Source organism: Poecilia mexicana, unplaced genomic scaffold, assembly GCF_051168715.1.
Source record: "Poecilia mexicana isolate PSO_F unplaced genomic scaffold, ASM5116871v1 scaffold_13, whole genome shotgun sequence".
Taxonomy (NCBI): domain Eukaryota; kingdom Metazoa; phylum Chordata; class Actinopteri; order Cyprinodontiformes; family Poeciliidae; genus Poecilia; species Poecilia mexicana.
The window spans coordinates 22940227-22963386 of record NW_028263382.1 but is presented as its reverse complement, the minus strand read 5'-3'; the positions used below and the strand labels follow the sequence as shown (position 1 = coordinate 22963386).

Here is a 23160-nt window from a genome sequence, read left to right as displayed (position 1 = left end):
ATTGCTCTGGGCTCATTTAAAAAAATTTTAATAAGCAGCTCATGTGGAAACTGAAAGCGACCTTTCTGTGACCTGGTTATTGTTCAGCTATAAAGGGCAAACCTGGAGACATGTTCTTCCAAATACAGGCTGAACCATTTCTGGGGGGAAAAAAATATGCATTTTAAGCTGGGTCAACATCATTGTTGAATAAATTATACAAAAACTAACCAATATCTACAGACTTAATTTTAAGAGTTTGATGTGAATATATGTTCTTGAAAATGAAATGACTGTATATGTCACAAAGGATATATCCTTGTGTTGAAGTTTCTACCTATTTCTGTTATTTTAGTTGTTGCACTTTATTAAAAGTATGTCCGAGCCATTTTATTGCTTTTATTTCACAACTGCTTCGAATAAGCTAATGTTCAAATGTTCATATGTTCTATTACTGTTTTAAAAGGTTAGCGAGTGATATTTCTATGAAAGGTCCCACATGAAAATAAACAAATCAATGACTCTGCATTGATTCACCATCCATCCATTTTCTTTGCACCCTTGTCCCTTGGTGGGGTGCTGGTGCCTATCTCCAGCTAGCTTTCTGGGTGGGGGGCGGGGTCACCCTGGACAGGTCACCAGTCTGTTGCAGGGCAACACAGAGACACACAATGTCACACCTAGGGGCAATTTGGAGAGGCCAATTAACCTGACAGGCATGTTTTTGGACTGTGGGAGGAAACTGGAGGAAACCCACACATGCACAGGGAGAACATGCAAACTGCATGCAGAAAGACTAGGGCTGGGAATTGAACCCAGAACCTTCTTGCTGCAAGGCAACAGCTCTACCAACTGTGCCACTGTGCAGCCCCGTTTATTCACCCCGTTTATTTTGTTGTTGTTTTCATTTTAACCAAGAAAGGAAGTAAATGAAAGAAGGTTTGAACGTTTGATGACAGTCATGTTCCTGCCTTGCTCCTCTTCTGTGTCAGAAGGCACAGGCACACACCACGGCCACCACCACTATGTTCCCAATGGTTGCAAGCACGGCGATCCACAGCCAAATGGTGTCGCTGGACACTTTTCCGTCGTCCTCGGCTTCTGAGGGTCGAGAGTAACTGGCGTTGAGGTTGGAGGTGGACGTCTGCAAGGACGCGTTGCCATTGTAAGGAGAATCCATGAAGGCCCTGCTCACAGCCGGAAAATGCTGTGAAGAAAAGAGACGTAAGATATTTAATAGTCAGAGTGACTTTGGCCGTCTGTGTAAGAGCCCTGTAATTATAATTAGGAAGAAAGTCAAAATCATTTGAGGAAAAATAGCTGCAAATTTGAACATCTAACTTTAAAATGATGTTGGAAGTATTTCTTTTGAAAGACTGTGTTGGCTGCTGCAGCTCCCAGTCCCAGCAAAACTTTATTTTTTTTTATTTTTTTTTTAATGTTTTATCCAAAACACAATTAACTGGAACTCCTCTAAATATGTTAGGAGCTGTATTATGAGTAAGTTTAATGAAAACAGAAAAGAAACAGAACCATTTGCCAACCATTTCACCAAATTATTTGCATTAAAACATTGTAACCAGACTCCAGATCTAAGTTTACTGAATGCTGCAGCTTTATGAGTCAAGGGAGATACATCTTCACAAACAAACGCTAAATCTTTTCCTGTTTTAGGGGACAGGTTATCAAATCAAATTGGGACTCAGTTCTGGCAGATGACTCATTTCAAAGCTAAAAAAGAAAAAAGAAACACTATAGTTTAATAATATAGTGCGTCATATAGTCTAGAGAAGTTGCATTTTAAACCAAAACAAATTAAAACTGAAGATAAGAACATAAACTACAGATGGATTTAGTGCTGATTACTAGCTACCAGTCACCATATTTTGTCAAATAAAACATGAAATGCTTAGACTATGCATTTCATAAAAATAAAAACAACAAAACAGCAGCCATATGTTTGCCATCACATTTTTTTTCATTGTTTATATTTTCTCAAGTATCGCTCCTCAGAAATGTATTCCTTCTCTGCTCTTCTAGCTATACAATTTGGGGAAGTTAACTAGCTTTCTGGTAGGAACAATTCTGTTGAAAAATAAAAAAACAAAAAAAAAAACACCCATTTGTATACTACTTTACTTTATGTGCTACTAAAACTCTGCCAATAAACTGCACCAACTATCAATTTAGTACTGCGAGTTAACCAACCCTGGATGTTTTTCACTGAGTCAGACTACCCAGATAAAAGCCGCAGAGGCACAGAGGCACCACACAACCTCTACACCCCAGTGGTGATATAAACAGAGGTGACAGATGAAACCACTGCGCCACCATTCACTGTAGAGAGAAACGTACCTTTGATAGGACCCACGAGTTTGTGTCCTCAAAAGTAAAGAAAAGTTCACGTTTATGAAAATGTGTTCCTGCTTTTACCAACTACATCTTTGGATACAGTAATAAAACACCCTTTTTCTCTTTTTATACATATTCGGGGGGCGGGGGGAAATAAAAAAATTTGGGAAGCAGTGTAATGTCTAAATAATGACATATTGTGGTTAGAGGGCTAAGACAGCTGTGTCTGGTCTCAGGACAGAGAATAGAGGGAAATATCTCTGAGGGATAAACAAAGCGAGTTGCTTCACATGCAGAATCTTTAAAGCCACAGAGACGGGCGCAAACACAGCAAAGAGAACCAATCGATCGTTTTCTATTCCAAACAAATCCACATTAAAGAAATAAGTGTGTTTATTCATGTGTTTATTTTTTAATACTAAACAGCTCATGACTTATATATGTTTCTGTAATCTCTTTGGATCTAAATACAGGTACGCAGGCACTTAGTTTAAAGCATAAATGTGTGCATTTAATCCTCTGTAACTTTTTGCAGCTTCTCAAAAATGCATCGCAAAATTGTCTTTAATACAAACACAAACCTGTTGTACTTAGTTACACTTACACTAATTAACAATATTAAAAAGTTTGCCACCAATAAGATAGCAACATTGGTGGCAAACTAATATTGTCTTATTGGACTAATATCATATTGAACAACATGTTGATGTGACGGCAGGCACATGTCAGCAGATACGTCTAACTACATTCATTCGTAATTTTTTTCCTTAGATTTTAAACAAATTGGTCTTGCTGTGATGTTTCCTTTAGCCTGCCAGCAAACATCTGAGCCATAGTTGAAATCCTGGACTTCTGGATCATTTTGTAGCAAGACCCAAGTGAAGCCGTTTACGAAGAAGACGAAGGCTAACTAGAACCAACAGGATTCTGTCATCAAAGACCTGCAGTAATCATTTTGAGTCATTTTAAAAAAGAGCATATCACTTAAAATAAATGTATTTTAAGTGATTAAAAGTGGTGATTCTCCAAGCCAAGGCTATAATGTTCGCCTGCATTAATCACCTATCGCTACAAAGACACAAAGTTAGAGACTCAGCTACAGATTCATCTTGCCACGTATGCTGGCAATTTGAAAATCTTGCGCTGCAGTGAAGGCAGCGCAAGTCTAAACATGGAAAAGTTATTTCCATTTTCTGAAGTGTGTGTGTCACATTTGTTGGGACTCCATTTTATGCAATATGTGATTATTGGGAGGGTCAGTTTGAAAATCCTCAATGGTTTACTGGGTCGTGATAAGACAGAAACCTCACATTTCCTCATTTGGTAGACGAAGCTTTAAAATTTTATGACTTGGGTCAAATGTTCTGGGTACCTTCCTACAAGTTTCTTACAAAAACTTCCTGAACTTCCTGGAATTTTGGCCGATTCCTCGTGACCAAGCTGGTTTAAATCAGTGAGGTTGGTGGTAAAGTTGTTTCTCCTCAACGCTATCTAATTTGAGGAACGCACAAACCTCTCCAGCAGCAAAGCACAAACAAAACTGTAAACGCTCCTACCCCCAAACTTTGGGGGTGGCGGCATCAGTTAGGCTGGTGCTACGTGGCTTGCACACATTCCATCTTTTTCCTCCAAATGTAACAGTTTATAATTACCCAAACGGTCCAATTTTAGTGTCATCAGACCACGGGACGCATCTCCAAATCTTATGTATTTCATCTCTGTGCGCATTGTCAAACTGTTGCTTTCAGAGAAATGGCTTCTTCATCAGCTCATCTTCATCAGCCGTGACGTGATCTGGAATTACTCAAACTACTTAAATATGTGCGTCTACACAATTTAGATATACAACAGTATGACATGGTGTAGCTCTTAGTCCAGATTTGACTCTTTCAAGTATTTAGTAATCAATCAGAAACGGTGATTTCCTTCATTGCCACCTGAAAGCTGCCAGTTGGGTGTTAACATTTGCATCTTCATGACTCCATCCAGGCAGAAAACCAGGCATAAATTTACACTAGGACTAATCCTAGTTTAAATTTGCCAGTCAATGCCAGAGGAAGGAAGTTAGAATGTTGTCCACTTAATGGATTTCTTTATGCTCCAAAACTGCATGTACTGTCATCGTATCATGTTATGAGATACAAGCAGAATTTGGCATTTATGAGTGGCAGCCATGGAAACCAATTCGATAAAAACATGGAAAACAAATATACTTGTATCAGGTTATTTTCTGAAAACAATCATTGTCTATGTTACCAGAGTAAATCTCTGAGACAAAGAAAGGTTTGAAACCATTGCCGTTCTTATTCTGTCTGATCTTGCTTTTGTTCTTTTTTCATCTTAGTTGCATTCCTCAGAAATCTGCTAAAAGCCGTTCGCCCGTCATGATTCAAACCAATGGCAAATGAGAATCGTGAATCTCACTGCTCACTGTCCGTCCTTCCTGCCGTCTGTGACCTGATTGGCCAAAGTTCACACGGGGCAAAATTTGCGATCCGCTTTCTGAAAACTTTGTATTTTTGTAAAACGCTTTTGAGGAAAATCAGAATTTAATTTCCCAACTCTGTTTGTGTTGGCGTATGAACGGAGGAGCTCCTTAAACAGCGTGTATAAAATAAACAAATGGATACATTTTAATATGTATTATAAAATACCATACATGGGAACCAATGGAAACTAATGTGGCTAAGAGAATTGAAAATCTCTCATGATATCTATAAAATCCTACTGATGTGATTGTCTGTCATTGTGCTTCCACAAATAGGTTATCCCTTCCACTGTCAGATAATCTGACATTTACTTGAATGTTGCATGCATAATTCTTTTGCTTAAAAACAACAGACATTTGTCCTAATTATATCCTTACATAACTGTATAATTAGTACAAACTTTTGTACTAATTATATCCTCTTGTGAAGTCTGGGAAAATCATTTTCAGACTGGCTAATTAAACTTTATATTTATCTTAAAATGCCTCACTTTAGTTTTTATAAGGTAAATAAGGGACATAATTCCTGTCTTCAAATGATCATTTGGAAAAAAATTCACCTCAAATTAGAAAATTAGAGCAAAAAAGAAACGTGTTGAAAAAGAGAGAACACTGAACTTTACTTTTATATGTAAGACTCCGCCTGAGGGCAGAGTCGTGTTTGGAAATGAGGCAACAAAGGTCGTCAACAGAACCTCCAGAGAGAGAAGCACGTACGAGCTTTACTAAGTCACACGTCTGGAATACAAACCGCAGGTTTGCTTTTAGACATTGTCTGCTTTCAAAGGGCTAAATGCACAATTTCCATCACTGCTTTGTCATTACTGCATACTGCAGCTCAGATAAAACGATAATTTATACAAGCAGTTTCATCCACTGGTCATAAGGAATTTATATTTACTGATATATTAGCAACTTAACCCGTGTTTTGAACCATCAATTTCTTAACAAGAGTGTCTTTGCAGCTTCGTGTACCAATAAAAGTTTTACCAGCTTTTGAGTGTATTTTGAAAACACAGTGAAATACAGAAAAAATTCAAGGAATTTTAAAGTGTCTGAGCTAAATTGGGACAGTCTTATTATTTTAAATCTAAATAATGTAATAGACTAATGGAGAGCCCTCCATTAATGCATAATTACCTAAGTCGCGTGGTGCAGTTCTGTAAAGTTTTGAAAGTCACCAGTTCCAAATTATTATGCCAATATACCTGTAAACACCCCCTCCGACCTCACTCAAATAAATATCACCAGATTTTCAGGTTGGACATCTATTAGATAATTTTTCTGAAAGGAATAATTTCAATAATATGTGAATAGCTCACTGCCTTTCACTTCCGTGTATGATCTAACAAAAAATGAAGAGGAGCACTTCCAGACAGACGGACATAAAAACATGTTTAAATTCACTGCACTGAGTATCAACACTAAGCTGTGTAGGAAAGCAGCAATCTGTTCACACAGACTTAAGTTAGTTATGTAAGTAACTGACCTCTTTTGCATCCGCCACGGCTTCGTTTTTTTTTAAATGGAAACAGAGTTCACAACCTCTTAACAACATGGCTGCAGCTGACCAGTTTTTAGAGGTGTTGGACAATATTTTCAAAATATTTTTTTGTATAATTCTACAAACATGCATGACTCAAGTGAACTTGCTTAGTATACAAGAGATCCCCAAAACCCCAAAAAGGATTAAATAAAATTATCTGATTGTTTTTATGTTGTTGTTTGTTTGTTTTGTTTTTTTGTTTTGTTTTGTTTTGTTTTTTTTGCTTGTCTGTTGTGTAAAAAGTAACAAATAAGCATAAATACAATTTATAATATGCAGTAAATTAAGGCAGCTTATCATTCACTAATCACTCAGAAACTGCAATTGATGAAAACTATGAAGGCAGACCTTTGCATCAGTCACTTCTGGAAATCTAAAGCAAAGAAACTATGCAAAAACAAAAGAAGAAGAAAGAAAGAAAGAAAGAAAGAAAGAAAGAAAGAAAGAAAGAAAGGGCTATTTCAATTAATGCAAAGTTTTACAGTTTGAAGTAACAGAAATAAAATGTAATCATATTCCTTTGAAAAACATTTTATTGGCAGTAACATCCTCTCTTTTGTTCTGCTTTGCATAGTAATGAAGCCCACATGATATTTGCATGTCTAATGTAAAACTCCTCTATAGAAGGCATCTCACACTGCTTGTTTTTGTCAGGATTAAGAACTGCAATTAATATGCAATTAGATTTAACAAAGGTATATTCACATAGGACATCTGCTATGTGAAATTTGGTTTTAAATTTGTTCCTCACCTCATGCTGCATATGTTAAAACATGAGACAGATACTGATAATAAATAAATAAGTAAATAAATTAGAAAGAAAGATACCAAAAGAGTTCCACCTACTGCCGGCTGCTGTCAGAAGAAAGAGATGAGTTGTTGCGTTGCAGCGCGTCCCCTCCGACTCTCTGACTTGGAGTGGGAGCATCTACAGACGGGGCTAGGGTAGCGCTTCATAAGAGTGAGAGACATAACTCCATCTGAGAGACAGAGGGAGATAGCTGGAGTGTACACTAAGAGGGAGAGACATCGCTCCCAGTTATAGCCAGAGCATACACTGTGAGATCATGAGTGTGCGTGACAGATCCTGCTGTGAGACAGTACTGCTGTTAACGCATGTGTGTGTGCGTGTGTGTGTGCGTGTCTGCGTGTGTGTGTGTGTGTGTGAGGGGAGATTCGTGAACATCCTGTGGATTTGTCTGGACACAATCGGTGAATTGAGTCAGTTCCAGAAGACGAGTTTAAGTGTTTGGAAACAGCTCAGACTGACATCAGTGCAACGGTTACAATTGAATTTATAGCTTGAGTTTTGTTAGATCCCAGATTTTAGGTCAGGTAAATACATCTTCCCAATAAAAGTAAGTCTCGTGTGTATAATTTACATGCAGGTGTGAAACCATCTCTTACAACTTTCTACACACAGATGCATATGTGATGTTTATTTCATTCACAATGAGCCAGTCAACCTTAAGTAACCTTGCTCATGTGTGCATGTGTTGACCCGACGTTATGTTTCTGCGTAATCAGAGGAGGCGTGACATCTAATTGAGCAGTGCTGGCATGTAATGTGACCTATGGCATAAAAAAAATTAAAGTCCTTCATTAGGATTTTAGGAGGATGGCTGCAAAACTGAGTGTGGGGTATTTGATTTTAATCTCGTTTGTATTGGAGCGTTTCTATCATTTTTATGATTTTTGAATGACAATACCTACAGGCTTTTTTAAAGATGCTAAAACATTAAACATTCCTATCCAAAGTTACAAATGAATTAGTCAACAATGTAACATATCTGAGTTAAAGGGTTAAGTCAAAGTTTTGTTGGTTTGGAAAATGCCATCTCAGATACTGTCAGACGAACATCGGGGCTCAGACTTCTTCAGCTTGCCGTGTTTTCTCATAAAGAAAAAAAAAACAACAGAGAACATGATGTTCTTGCGATGTATGTTTGTTTGAAAGGTGTGCTCTATTTGTGTTTAAAGCTTTAGCCGACATTAAAATTTATAAGTCCGGAGTTAGAGAAAATAGACAAGAAATCCTCTGACCAGAAGAAAATGCGGAAGGTTTCTTACCAAGAAAGAAAACTGAGCGTGGCATTTACGTGTTTGAGACAATTGAGATAATATGCTTTTTTTTTGCACTTCTGTTTGTTTCTCATTACATTTTTCTTACACATAATACTGTACAACGTCTGTTAGTAAACAAATTTGTTTAGCATTTATTACGCGCTGTTAGTAGCACACCTAAAATGAGGGCTATTATGTATTTTCCAGGCACAGAGTTACCATTTTATAACACAATCAAGTAATTATGCTTCCTTCAGTTGCTATAAAATGTAGGCGTAGAACAGAGTAAATGGTATGCTTTTATGAAGCCCATTACTTAGGTATGTTCAAAAGGCAGTATGTTTTACTGTTTACCAAGGTGCAGCACGTTCACCTTAGTAATGGTGAGCTGAGGAACAAAGTCCAGATGTTTCTGGCAGACAGCAGCTACATCAATGACAAATAAATACAGAATTACAAGATAGATTTTTTTGGTAATCGATTGTCCGTCTTTAACAAACAGTCTTATAAACCATATTCATTTTAAATATGCACATTTAATTGATTTGTTTTCAAATTGCAGTCAAATATCTATTTATGTAATTGTCATAAACGGGTATTTCATTTCTATAAGCAGTGGGGAGAGCCTGAGAGCAGCGGTTTCTCATGATCAAGTTCCATCTGTGGAAGGAACAAAGATATAAAAGAAAACCTTCATGCTGGCGTTAAGAGGAAGGGGAGCTGTTCGGCTCTGCGCTGTCATGAGTGAATCACTGCGAGTCACAACACAAACAGTGCTGAATGTGCTTTCTGTGTGACCAAACGATCCTCCGTGACATTGGTGAGTAGACACGCAGACACCGAGTCCCACAGAGCCGTGGACCAAGAAAGCTTCAGTCGCAAAAAAAAAAAATAAAAATCTGCCTTTCTGAGATCACAAATGGGACCCTGTGCACTTGCAGTTGAAAAGTAACTGAAATAATAATAATAATTTAAAAAAAAAATGCTCCACATTTATGTGTATCTGCATAGCATTGCTCATGTTTGTTTTGTAGTGTCCTACATAACATAAGAGTGCATCACAGACATGAGTGAACATGTGTGTTTCTGTATAATAGCTCTGATTTGCTGTTTGTTTTTGGGTTTGCTTGTTTTGTTTTAAAAAGGACTGTTTATGTTTTTACAGTTTTTATTTTCTTTTTCAAGTCTCCAAATATTTACAGGGCCTCCAAATTTGACCATTTCTGCAGAAATACATGAAGCAAAAAAAAACAAAAAAAAAACAAGAAGATGACAAAAAAAAAGACATCAAGGACAGAAAAGAGATACATGAAAGGGTGAACAAACAGCCTCCCAGCAGCCAGATGTTCCTCTTCTTTGTGGAACATCTGTTGTAAAAAGGGAAACTCAGAGAATGATGCAGAGAGAATGCAGATGAAGAGAATGGAAATATACATCAGAAAGGCCAAAACGAAGATGGTAAAACGTTCCAAATTATTCCATGCTTATTTAGATATTTATTAGGAAACGTGCTTGTATGTTACTTCTGACCGGCACATGATGCAAGCCTGTTTAATATGTACAATATAAGTACGATAGAATTGCTTGTTCAAGAGCATTGAAGCATCCTCTCTATGACCTGTGACAAATATGTTTATTCTGCTTCAGCGAACCTGGACCAATAGCTCCTACCCACTGACAAAATCTGATGAGCTCCACAAAATAAATACGCTAGAAAATACACAATTAAAATGTAAAATGAGAACATGATAAATCAATGAATGCAAACCATTTAAGAAACATAAAAATATGTCAGTATACCAGAACACACGTAACTTCCATTCTCTTCTGTTTCACCTTATAATCATGCAAATGGTCATCTGATTAAAAAAAAAGAAAATGTAAATGTTTTATTAATATAGTGTCCTTTTTAATATGTCTCTCCTGCCTGCTGTGCGCATTTGTGATGCATAATATGAAATTTGATTAAACTCAAATGAGTCACAGTAGATGGGCATTTGCCCTGAAATAATGGACACCAAGTAAATTAAATCAAAAAGCAGAAGCAGCTTCAAGTGATCCTCATAACTTTTAAGCTATCGAGCCATATGTTGACAAGAAAATGCTGGAGCACCAATAAGTCCTCAAGGAGTCTCAGCAGACTGGCTTTTTGCCAGCGGTGGAGGGAGCAAGCGCTACAGGGAAACGAGGGCAAGTGAGTTCAAAATGAGGGACTTGCAAAGGGTAAAAAAGGACACACATCACTGCACGGACACATGAAACAAGACATTGTCTTCAACTAAATTCTGGGGTCACTAAGACTTAAGTTGGTCTGGTGATATTGCTGCTTATATAGTACAGAGTGGGAAAATTGGCTGGTAAACAAAAACAAAACTTCAATTTACAACCAACCAATGATAGTATATATATATATATATATATATATATATATATATATATATATATATATATATATATATATATATATATATATATATATTTTTTTTTTTTTTTTTTTTTTATACTGCTCAAAAAAATAAAGGGAACATTTCACTTTAATTTTGTGTGTGGCTCCAAATCCAGGCCTCCATTGGTTAATAAATGTGATTTCCATTTATGATTTTTGTGTGATTTTGTTGTCAGCACATTCAACTTTGTACAGAACAAAGTATTCAATGAGAATATTTCATTCATTCAGATCTAGGATGTGTTATTTGAGTGTTCCCTTTATTTTTTTGAGCAGTGTATATATAATTGCCCATGTTACGCTCTCAGGCACAACAACTCTCATTGGTTGCGTGTTTTGGGACATCACCGCATTCATAAACATCTTGACAACAGAAGAACAGACATTTAGAAATAAAGCCGAGATGATAAAGATAATGAGGTAAAAACATAAACTGATAAGATAATAACAGGAGACGCTCACCTCAGGGTTTCTTTATCAGAGACTCTAGTTTTCCAATAAAACGTAAAGGACATTTATTTTTGATTGCGCTACAAACCAAGCAAAACAGAACAGCATATGATTTCATAGTTGTGTAACTGTTTTTGGTCTATTCATTCAAGAAGAAACCGTTCCAAAAATAGCCCTTTTAAACAAAATTGTACCTATGAAACATTTAATGTTGTCCTATTAATATATAATGAATTCCAGGGTTTAGTGAATGAGGAAACTTGCAACCAAACAACCCAAGGAATAAATGCAACAGAAGGATCGTATTATTCAAACTTATGCAGATCCTCTGATCAAAAGGTACCAGATATTACCTGTGAATAAAAGACAAAGAACCTTTTTCATAACTATGTTGCTTCTTATAATTTCACATTCTTGATAATCTCATGAATCCCGGCAGTGCTGCCACCTAAAAGGTCGGGAACCAAAACACATCTTCCATCTGCATGAATTATGTATCAGTTACTTGTGTCATGTATAAAGGGTGTTCATTGCTTTTACTGGTATCTTCCATAAATGGGTTCTTGCTGCATGTGACAAAGTCAGATGAGCAAATACTACACAGAGTGGTCACTATCTGGCTGCTAAGATACTAAGAAAAGTGTTTGACTGTTAATATTATTTTTTCCATACATAGGAAAATTATAGGAAAATTTAAGGAAAATTATATTAAGCAGTAGTAAATTCAGAAGACACTTTAAATAAAAAAAATATACAGTATACATAGCTTAAAATTGTTGCTTGCTCATAGAGCAAAAGTAGACAGAAAAGTAGACAAGATAACCTTTGTTAGAAGGCCTACATACAGTGGTGCAGAAAAAAATTGGTTTCCGCCTTCCTGATTTCCTATTTTTTGCGTGTTTTTCACTCTTAAGTGTTTCAAAATATCAAACCAATTAAAATGTTAGTCAAAGACAACACAAGTAAACACAAAATGCACCTTTTAAAGCATTCATGTCATGAAACTGTCAGAGGTTAATGAGACAGGGATGCTGGTCTTTTTGGCAAACATATAAAACTAATTCTTGGATTACCTTGGGAAGAAAGACCTGCTCCTGATTGATCCGATTTGCTGTCTACCTGAAGCTCATCAATAAACTCTTTATCAGATAATAATGTGACCAAAGACCACATTATACACACTTTGATAGACATTTCTTAATTAAACCCTCTCTTGCATTGACATGGGACTTGAGGATAAGAATAGAAAGGAGACATCAAGATAATCTCACTCCTGGAGATTGTGCTGCTCAAGAAGAAACCACAGAAATAGCATCAATCCTTATGATCCTTACTATCATAATAAGAACCAGAAAATAAATCTGAAATGAAGGCACATTGCGTACATATGCACGTCAAAAAAGATGCTGACTATATTTTTATGGCTCATTTCATGCCGAGAAAGCGGGACATCCATCATCAGCGCAAGAATCGCTCCGGCAGTCTCAACTTAAATTTTTTTTTTTAGAAAATCACAACACAAGTTTATGCTTTACTTTAAAGTTTAAATAAGTAACAGAGTTACGGTGCTGACCTCAGATTGCTCTGAGACAGATAGTTCAGGGTGATTAAAGACCAAGCATTGAGCACATCTGATTAACTGTCTGGGAACAGATGGCTATCAGATGAAGCTCTTCATCAAACTCTTTCAGTCGGGCAGGGTTCACATTTTGAGCACGGGGCAGACAAGAGAAAATGAAAGAGTAATGCCTCTCAGTTTGAACACCTCATCTGTTTTTTACTACACATTTTAGAAGTTTTTGATGAAGCGCTTTCAGAAGGTTTTTCTGTTGTAAATTTTCACTAGCATGGATTGATAAATGCCAGAAATCACAAAATGCTTTTGTTTCTTTTTGGGGTTTTTTTTTTTTTTTTTTCCCCCAAGTCCAGTCAAAGTCTATTTAAATAGCACATTTACACATTTCCAACAACCTCAGCTTCACACAGAATAAAAGAAAAAGAATTAATGAAAATATAACATTTAAAAAGAATAAATGGAAATGGAAAATTGGAAAAGGGTTCATGAAAATAGGATAAATGAAAAAGAGAGAAATGAAAAAGATAAATAGTAAAGGGATAAATGAAAAATAAATAAATTAAAATGGGAAAATGAGGGCTGCACAGTGGCGCAGTTGGTAGAGCTGTCGCCTTGCAGCAAGAAGGTTCTGGGTTCAATTCCCGGCCCCGGTCTTTCTGCATGGAGTTTGCATGTTCTCCCTGTGCATGCATGGGTTTTCTCCGGGTTCTCCAGTTTCCTCCCACAGTCCAAAAACATGACTGTCAGGTTAATTGGCCTTTCTGAATTGCCCCTAGGTGTGAGTGTGTGTGTGCATGGTTGTTTGTCCTGTGTGTCTCTGTGTTGCCCTGCGACAGACTGGCAACCTGTCCAGGGTGTACCCCACCTCTCGCCCGGAACGTGAGCTGGAGATAGGCACCAGCACCCCTCCCGACCCCACTGAGGGACAAGGGTGAAGGAAAATGGATGGATGAAAATGAAGAAATTTATTGAATTTTGGCTGAAATGGCTCTTCATACATACACTACCACACTAAAGGGAAAAATATGTTAATTCTGGTTTGTATGTATTCAGGTCAGTGAGCTCACAAGAGGCATAAGGAGCAGGCCCATCAATATTTCTTGAGAACAATTTCTTGAATTTTTGGCAATAAATCAGAAACCTTCAAGCTTAACTGGAGCTGCAAAGGGGTCAGCTAAAGAAAAATGAAGATTATGGAATATATTACATTCCAGTTTGATTTTCTCCATTTTATTTGTTTCTGTGCATTCTTGTAAAATTAGTAAATGTTATATTTTATTAACCCTAACTATAACCCTCCATGACCTTCAATAGATACATGATTCACCAGAGAGGTAGTAATAGAAGAGCACTGACACATTTTCTTGCTTCCTCCCTCTGATGTCTGCCAGCGTGATGGTGAATCTGTAAGTTGTGCTGCAGGTGCACGCAGGGAGGGACTTGCTGCTAGTGTTGTGCTCATACAATCTTTCTGCCTGGTGGTTATTTTGGATGGGAAGTAATGGGAAGCAGTTCTAATATCTGTCCGGTCTTCTTCATAAACTGCTTCCATGTGTTATATTTTTGCACAATTTTCCAGAATCCATGCAAAACTATTTACGACATTTAGAAGAAAATGCAAGTAAACATGTTTAAAATTAATTGAATGAAAACATATATTGGGGGAAAAAATCACCAGCACAATTAATACTCTCATAAGCTCTGTGCTATTTGTGGGGTCACCAGATACATGTCACATCTACAGAAAATAAAGATCTGGCAGTAATGTTTTGTTCCATAGGTGAAAAGTTACATTAGCACAGCAGATTCATGTTTCAGAAAAGTCTGTCTAGAAGCTTTAAGTCATTATTGCAGCAGAGTTTGTCTCTGCTGATAGTGTAAAGTCATGAAATATTAACTTTGCCATCAAATTTTTACATCTCAGTGTTAGTCGGGGCCACAAGTGGGGCTAATTTATGTCTCCAGTTTTGCATATTTAGGTCAAAATGTTTGTTTCCAAAAGGTTTAAAGTTGACCCTGTCAGAACATTTTCTTTTATTTTTCACAGTGTAAACAAGCAGATGCTGTAATTTCACACACAAGCAGGCAAATTACCCAGACAGCAGGGTTTCGATGATAAAAAACACTTCTGTTCCCTGGCAGATGTCGTCAGTAGTCTGGTTTAAAAAAGCCTTTTAAAATCAATTTGCTTTAGTCCAAAAAGACAAAAAAAGTACATACCTACAAGGAGCTGGATTAGGTTTAAAACTATGATTTAGTGTTCGGTACTGCTATGTTCTAGTTTTTAATGAAAACTGATATTAAACATTCAAAAGAGACACTTTTGAATGGTTAGGATGTGTTTAGATATTTATATTATGATAAATAAGATTTTATCTGCTTTGTTAAACTATTCATTTTTGTTTTATTCTGTTACGTTGTTGCGCATTTAAGTCTTGATTTGGAAGTGTTTCTCATCACCGCCACTAGATGTCCCCAGTAACACATCATGTCATCACCTTCTCCATCTTATTCATTACTAAACTCTTATTCTTTTACCTCATTTCCCCCAGCAGGACTAAAACACACATTCTCCCTTGACTGTCTTTTTTGCTCTTCATAACATAAAGTCTTTTTCAATCCACTTACAATTATATCACTGGTTTCTGACAAGAAGATCCAGTTACTTTAACATATAAATGTATTCATTGTGGTACTGTTTCTGCAGACTGATACTGAGAACTGATCAGATGTCTCATTATTTCATGATTTCAGTTTGTTTACTTTGACACATCTGAGTCTCTGAATGCTCAGCTGGACCAGAGTGTCGGACCCAAAAAAACATCAACATAGCCAAAGGAAAATGCAGTAAATAGTGGCAGAACCAATACTGAAACAAAGCATTTGCTGAAATTTCTAAATTTCTTCTTTAGCATTTTTTTTATATCTTACCTGCACTGGCATCAATGATGGCTCCATTATTCAACAATTTCCAACCTCAGTGCGAACAAATTATAGCGTCGGCCACAAAAAATTAAGTGCTGGCAAAACAGAAAGTCAAAGAAGTGGATGATAATGATGATGATGGTCTGCAAAGCTGCACCTCTGTGTGGTGGAGAATGTTGTTGTGGTTGTGATTCACAATGACATGATTTTTTTTCATGCTTCAAGAGTTTCTTTACTCAGCATATCTTTCACTATCTCTCTCTCAGGGGTGGAGGTTCGGGTTCGGGGAGGTAGGGATGTTTCATGTGTAGCATGATATGCAAACTGTACAAAATTATTAATGCTGGTAGTTTTGACATGAAAGTGCGCTTTGCACTCCCACAACTCCTTTCGCAGTCTTACCACTATGTTTGATCTCATAATCCTCATTGCAGACCCGATGTATTATTTATCTTCATTTGAAAAAATAATTATTTCCCTTGACCCTTTCCACATTTTTGTCACGCTACAGCCACAAACTTCATGTGTTTTATCAGTCTTTAACGAACTATTTATCTGTAGTGCTGTGTTTTTGATGTGAATCGTTGATTATTTAGTCCATAGCGTATTTCACGGTAGGTCCAAGTAATCATACAGGCAAAGGTTACAGGAAAAATATGTTCCTCTGATTTAAAAACTAAGCCCTTTATTTTTAGAGGTATAATATAAATCAGTGATGCATGATGCAGAATGACAGGTCAGCTGCTGCAAATTCTCTCTCTCTCCCCATCAATCTCATTGAAAAGTTTGGAATTCTCACATTTCTGAAGGATTTGTGTTTTCTTTACGTTCTCAATACCTATGACATGCCACACATTTCAGAGCTAACCAAAATGTAGACAGCAGCACAAAATAATATTTTCAACACCTTTAAGAATCACAATCAGAAGTTTTAGTTCATCACTCCCTAGTGTTTTCCTAATTGAACATGTAAAGCTGTCATCTGTTGCCCTGTAAAATGACTGATGAATATATTTTTTAAATTGTTGAAAGTTCTCTCTTTTCTGTAACTATTAAATATTTTACATAGCAACACAGTTCGGTAAGATCCCCACAGCTTTAAGATGGCTATGTTTGTGGTTTGCCTACAGAGGCATATAATCTTCTTCTCTTCAATAATAAAACCTATTTTTGGACTGCAGAAAACCTATATGGAACTAGTCCTTGGGATGGGAAAAGAAGGAGAATAATTCTTTGGTTTATTACACTGTTTTATTATTTACCCTCACCGCTCACCTCATTGAGCTGAACTGAATTGAATAGCATTAAGCCACAATGAATCTCAGAGTTCTGCACTCTGGCTACATGATAATCTCATGTAACCATAGCGTATCAGTTATTATAATAATTAATCAATAAGCCAACATTATAAGCTTGAGCATGACGTCCAACATCATCAGTGCATGTCCTTATACAATAATTGACTAGTTAAACAGTGACCTAAATGACTAATTCAGCTCGGTTGCTTTAATCATTTGATCAGTGCCTTAAGGATACAATAAAACAAGAAGTGTTCCAGTTCCCTGTCTGCCTTGTTTGTAATCATATTACTTCTTATCCATTAGCTTTATATGGTATCACATGAGTCAAATGATGATATCTTGACAGCTTTGATTATCTGTGCGTGACAAAAATAATCCTAAACTCTTAAAGTTTAGGATTATTATAGGAAGCTTATGATGTAGGGAGACACCTTTTCTCGCCATGATTTGCCCTGCATTAAGGAGGGAATCTCCTCCCTTACATCTCATCATTACTTCTGAACATGGTTTTTACCAGCTGTTAAGTAACACTTCCAATTTTTTACAGGGCAAAAAAACAAAAAAACAAAAACAAAAAAAACAACACATAACTATAGGGTGACTGGAAAAGAAAAGAGTCCTGACAGGCAAACTTTCTCTAATTCCATATACATTTATTTATATTTGAAAATACATTGTACTCGAAATTGTTGCTAAAAGATGCTACTTTTTGGGGCAAATTGCCCAAAACAGGCTCTGAACTCATACAGAGTTGAAGTTTACCCTTTTGAACACTAGATGGCGGTAGTATTTTTTATTTATTTCAACTGACTCGACGATTAGAGTCGGCTCTTAGAATACCTAACGTTCACTTCCGTGTAAATGTTATGAATCACTTCCCCCTGCAGCTCGCTGACTTGTCTTAACTCCATCTGATTCCAGTTAGATATTTTTGACAGCTGCTGCTCCTGTAGGGTCTAATCAGATGGAGTATACCGCCGCACAGAGTGGGTTCAGACAGCGTAAGTTACGTACGTGATTTCGACTCGAATAGAGAAGTAGACTAGCATGCCCACTGGAGACTGCTGCTAGCTTTCTACACCTAGCTCTGTGTTGTACCGGGTTGAAGCTAACAATAAGTTGAACTTATACGCAGACAACTCGTAAAATGCCTATTCTAAGTAATTTTTATAATCGTTTTGTTTTCTACGGCTTCACTAACAATTTGTCATCTTTGTCAACACTACTAACCAGCTAATTTATTTTAAAACCGGTTAAACCAGCTAGCGTCACTACAGAGATGTACACATTGTTGTGATAGTGATTGTTGTCGCTTTGTTATAAGTGTGAGATAACATTATTTCTGACAATGAGCAATGGCTACAGATGTGCGCCAAATTACTTAAACTCAAAGTTCTCAAGCCAATTCTCAATCTGTTTGGGATCTGGTCAAAACAACTCTTGTGCTTGATTAAACCTTGCTATTTTGTTCAGTAGCACAAAGTTGTAAAGGTTGACAAACAGTACTGTAGCGCATGTAAACAAAGTAATTCACTACATGCACTGTGGGTGCACAATATCGGGGGATTTCTCAGTTTTAAGTACTGTGGTTAGAAATTGAGCTAAACTCATCTCTGACTTAATTATTTCATTATTCACTGAATGTCTCTTCCACTGTTTGTGATCTGAGGCGTCTTAGTTTGTAAAACCACATCAGTTGTGGGAATTAAAGGTGTTTAAAGTCAATTCAGCTGGCTAAATGTACCAAGTATATACAAGGATATGTTGTCTCAATATTCAAGGTTGTTTTTATTGAACAAATACTATTGTCCTTACTGAGTTTAGTTCATCAGCCAATATTTTTTATTAAAAAGGACCCCTGCACCCCCTCAACTTAATCTAAAACTGCTTTTGTCAACCCTACATCACTCATCTTTTGCAGACTTGTAACCAGTTAGTGTCTTGGCTCCATGCTGGATTCACTTCTCTTCAATGTGTACAGTTGAGCCCAAATGGCCAGTATGCTATCAGCAAGTAGAGTTTGTACACCACTAGTCCTCAGGGATATGTTAAGGGAGGGATGGATAAAAATAAATAAATAAAAATTACAGGACACCAGCCAGCAATGACGGGAGTTTAACATCCGTGCTTTAGAGCCTATAAGCAATCGGAAGAAGTGCATGCTGGGGTTATTTTAAACGTCTTGTCTGACTGTTGCTTGAGTTGCTGATTCTGCTTAACTCCAAATTAAGCAATTTAATTAATCCCTGTTTACCATATATATATATATCCCACAGAGCATAATATGCGTTTGAGGAACAGCTCAATGGACGGGTCAGATGGCAGCCAGCTGTTTGACGACACAAGTGCGACAGGGCCTGGGGCTCAAGGAGTCTACAGGTGGGATCTGTCCTCGGATTGACTTATATTTCACTGAATCAGTTGTTGAATCGGCAACTAAAGTGATAAAATTGGATTTTGGTTTCTGGCTCTTCTCATATTTCATTAATTTATTGACAGAAATCAGCAGGCTGGCCCTCAAGCAGCAGGAGGACTTCCTGGCCAGTCCCTCCTGTCGGACCCCATGTCCAACCTGGCCATGGCTTACGGCAGCTCACTGGCATCCCAGGGGAGGGAAATGGTGGACAAAAACGTAAGACTGGCTACAGATGTAGCTGATCAGCATGGCTCTAATGAAATGTACTGCAGGGACATTAAATAAAGTGTGCACTTCTTTGTCTTTGTGTGTTTCAGCTGGACAGGTTTATTCCCATATCCAAGCTGAAATACTACTTTGCTGTTGACACGGTGTACGTCGGAAAGAAGCTTGGAATTTTAGTTTTTCCTTACATGCATGAGGTAAGCTCGTGTTTTCTACTAAGACGAGCTTTCCAGGCAGTTATTGAATTGTAATTGATGGACATGTGTAGTTAGAAATAAATGATTTAAATCAAGATTGGGGGTAAAAACTTATTTTTATGAATGTATGGCGTTCCACGTTCCATGTCGTTTTAGCATGACTTACAGAAACCAGAACATCTTTCTTTTGTATTTAAAGTTTGCTTAACAATCCTAGCTGTTGTTACAAACGACTTAACATAAGCCATAAAACACTTGAGGCAAATTAGAACGGACCTGATAACTGTGTGAATTTTGTTTTCTCCTGCAGAACTGGGAGGTGAGTTATCAGCAGGACATCCCCGTTGCCCCACGCTTTGACGTCAACGCTCCTGACCTTTACATTCCTACTATGGGCTTCATCACATACATCCTGGTGGCTGGTCTGGCTCTTGGCACACAGAACAGGTACGGAAGCCTTACTTGTGTCCAAGCTGCAGTTTGCAGCTGCTGATTGTTGTGTCAAACAATGAGTTAAATGATTCTCGCATCTGGTGGGTGGGGTGAGGTTTTCCATTACGAGACTTTGACAATACAACTGATCTCAATGGCAACCTACAGCCGATTGATTATTTTGGAATAATAGTCTTTTTAGTAGCTAAAACCACAAATATGACTTATTGTAATGAGCTGATAAAGGCTGACTGAAGATATCACTGTGACTATGTCACTTTGCTCCTCAGGTTTTCCCCAGAGCTTCTGGGAGTTCAGGCCAGCTCGGCGTTGGTGTGGTTGATCATGGAGGTCCTGGCCGTCCTGCTTTCACTCTACCTCGTCACCGTCAACACAGACCTCACCACCATAGACCTTTTAGCCTTTTCAGGATACAAATATGTCGGGTACGTGCTGGTGCATATTTGTGTCAACATTATTTCTTCTGCAGTATCTTTAGTTAACCACCAGATGGTCTGCTTTTCCAGAATGATTTTAGGCGTCGTCGCTGGTCTTCTGTTTGGAAAGCTAGCATATTATCTCTCCCTGCTGTGGTGTTGTGCCGCCATCTTTGTCTTCATGGTGAGTCTGAAGCATTTTTAAATAATTCCGGTTCTTGTACCTCCGCCTCATACTCCAGGTCGTGCCAGACGCAGTTCAGACATTATACCTAGCATGTTCATGGCAAATGTTGTTACAGACTGTTGCAGGATTGTTTCTTTTTTTTTTTTTATCCTGCTCTGGATTTATTTTGAACCCCCATTATTACCTTTAATACATTTTACTGTTACAATGTAATTACAATGATTTGACACTGTTCTCATCATGTTCTCCTCCAGCTTTATTGTTTTTTTTTTTTTACCTGCTTAAAGATTTGTCCTGTTTGTCACAACCTAAATGTTTCAGATTGTGAAACTAGTTTCTATAGTAGACAAATGCATAAAGATAAAAAGCTATCTACATCAGTCTGACTTTATGTGAAAATAGAAAAGCTCCTTAAAGTTGCTCTTGCTCTACCTCTGGTTTATAATAGCTGCCTTTAAGTGTAAAAATGGCCGATGTCTCGTTTACGCTGCTGTGGAGAAAATTTCACCCACTTGTCTTTGAGAAACCGTTTTCATTCAGCCACATTGGAGAGTTTCTGAGCATGAACAGTCTTGTTTCAGTCATGCCAAGGCATCTCAGTCAGGACCGATTGTTTTTGTTGAGCTATTACTCAGGCGGACTGGTTAGAGTGCCTTAAATCTTTCCCTGCTTTCTCACCCAAGAGCACAAGGAGAATTACAGTTTTGAAATTACAGTACTTGCCAATCGGTTCACTTGGGAGTAGAAACATTTCTCGCCTCGTTCTTCAGCAAAGTTTTCGCGTGTTTCCGAGCAGATCCGCACTCTGCGTCTGAAGCTCTTATCCGAGGCGGCGGCTGAAGGGAAGCTGGTGAGAGGAGCCAGGAACCAACTGAGGATGTACCTCACCATGTCCATCGCAGCGGCGCAGCCCGTCTTCATGTACTGGCTCACCTACCACCTCGTCAGATAGAAGCTTCAGCTCTCACTTTTGCAGGAGAAGAACTCTGCTGTCTGCATGGCATCATCTCAGAAACACAGACTCTCCTCAAACAAAGAGCCACATCGCTAAAGTCACCGGGCAAAACGCTCGCTACCAAACAATGAAGAGGTGAGACACTTCTGCCTCCACCTCTGAGCACAGCCACGTTGTTAGTTTTGCCTTTTTGTTTTTTTTTTACATTTAATGTCTTCAGATTTTGTAGCAAGAACATGTGGCTTTAACTGCTCTGCGTCTTTACTGCATAATTGCATGTTAACTATAAATTTTTTTTATGAATATTTATGTACGTCTGTGAACTGATTAAGTCGCTACGTTGCAGATTTTCGTCTGGTCGTCGCAGGTGTTTTATTAAAGACTGCACAAAGAAAGCACATTAGCCTCACATTTACCCCTCCACCTGATACTACGAACAAACTCTAATCCAGGTTGCTCCCTGATTGGCCAGCTTTGCCTAAATGTTTTGTGTAACTTTTTCTGTCGCTTGTTTAATGAGATATGTCAGATCCTGTGGAGAAAAAGTTTACGTGACGAATGCGGCTTCAACTGTTTAACCCTTTAGATTGTGTTCGGTAACGTGTGCGGACGTCTTGGACAGAGATCTGCCGGAAGGAACAATGTTAGATGCAAAAAATACAAAGACTGTAGAAGTTTACTGCTGAATAAATGTAATTTAATATCAGACATTTTTTGTTTTATGTTTCCAATATTAAGTTTCATTTCCAGCCAGGGTGTAATTCACATCGACATAAAACTTCAAATGAGCTCCTTCGGTCCTACTGATGACATTTTTAATGAGCACTTATTTAAATATGAAGCATTTTGTCTAGAAGGATGGAATATTTTATCGTTATGATGCTGACTGAAGGTCAAAGTTTTACTGGAAGAAGGAAAGATAAAATGAAGAGACTGAACACTGAAAGTTATGTCAAAATTTGCTTTTGTTGTTTTTTTTTTAAAACTGTAGCTACATTTGCACAAGAAAATGCCCCCCAAATGTACTCAATTCTTGCAAAAAGACAAATAGCTGTCCCAGACCTGTGAAACAAATCTGAATTTACACCCCACCATGTTGGACATAGATGTACTTTTTTTTTTTTATCACTGTTCTTGGTTTATTTAATATTTTTTTGTCAAAATAAAGAACTGTAAGACATTGC

At 37.5% G+C, this 23160-nt stretch overlaps 2 protein-coding genes and 1 long non-coding RNA gene across 4 annotated transcripts in view; 2 read left to right on the top strand and 1 right to left on the bottom strand.

The window, feature by feature from the left end:
- LOC148155824 (uncharacterized) overlaps positions 1–13865 on the top strand; it is a 426895-nt gene extending 413030 nt beyond the window's left edge. Inside the window, exon 2 of the long non-coding RNA XR_015765101.1 lies at positions 13616–13865. This is a non-coding gene — a long non-coding RNA (uncharacterized LOC148155824). The remainder of the gene's footprint in view (positions 1–13615) is intronic.
- LOC148155825 (uncharacterized protein C14orf132) lies at positions 862–9126 on the bottom strand. Its single transcript, XM_088012097.1, has 2 exons — positions 9121–9126; positions 862–1186 (listed from the first exon to the last, which is right to left on the bottom strand). The coding sequence occupies exons 1-2, from the start codon at positions 9124–9126 to the stop codon at positions 968–970; spliced, it is 225 nt and encodes a 74-aa protein (XP_087868223.1). The 3' UTR covers positions 862–967.
- Positions 13866–17959: 4094 nt separating the features above from the next.
- yif1b (Yip1 interacting factor homolog B (S. cerevisiae)) lies at positions 17960–23158 on the top strand. Of its 2 annotated transcripts, none has more exons than XM_014995464.2 (8): positions 17960–18137; positions 19404–19506; positions 19627–19759; positions 19861–19965; positions 20276–20412; positions 20688–20843; positions 20925–21018; positions 21818–23158. In XM_014995464.2, exons 1-8 carry the CDS (start codon positions 18092–18094, stop codon positions 21971–21973), a joined length of 930 nt encoding a protein of 309 aa, XP_014850950.1. In that variant the 5' UTR covers positions 17960–18091; the 3' UTR covers positions 21974–23158. The 2 variants fall into 2 exon arrangements, with proteins under 2 accessions (XP_014850950.1, XP_014850951.1); XM_014995465.2 differs by having other exon boundaries at positions 17962–18128.
- The last annotated feature ends 2 nt before the right edge of the window (positions 23159–23160 follow it).

Coding starts and splice junctions, on each gene's coding strand:
- yif1b (XM_014995464.2), top strand. CDS start 18,092: ATGGAGTATACCGCCGCACAGAGTGGGTTCAGACAGCGTAAGTTAC. Junction 19,507..19,626: donor GGGGCTCAAGGAGTCTACAG/GTGGGATCTGTC, acceptor ATTTATTGACAG/AAATCAGCAGGCTGGCCCTC. Junction 20,844..20,924: donor TCAGGATACAAATATGTCGG/GTACGTGCTGGT, acceptor CTGCTTTTCCAG/AATGATTTTAGGCGTCGTCG.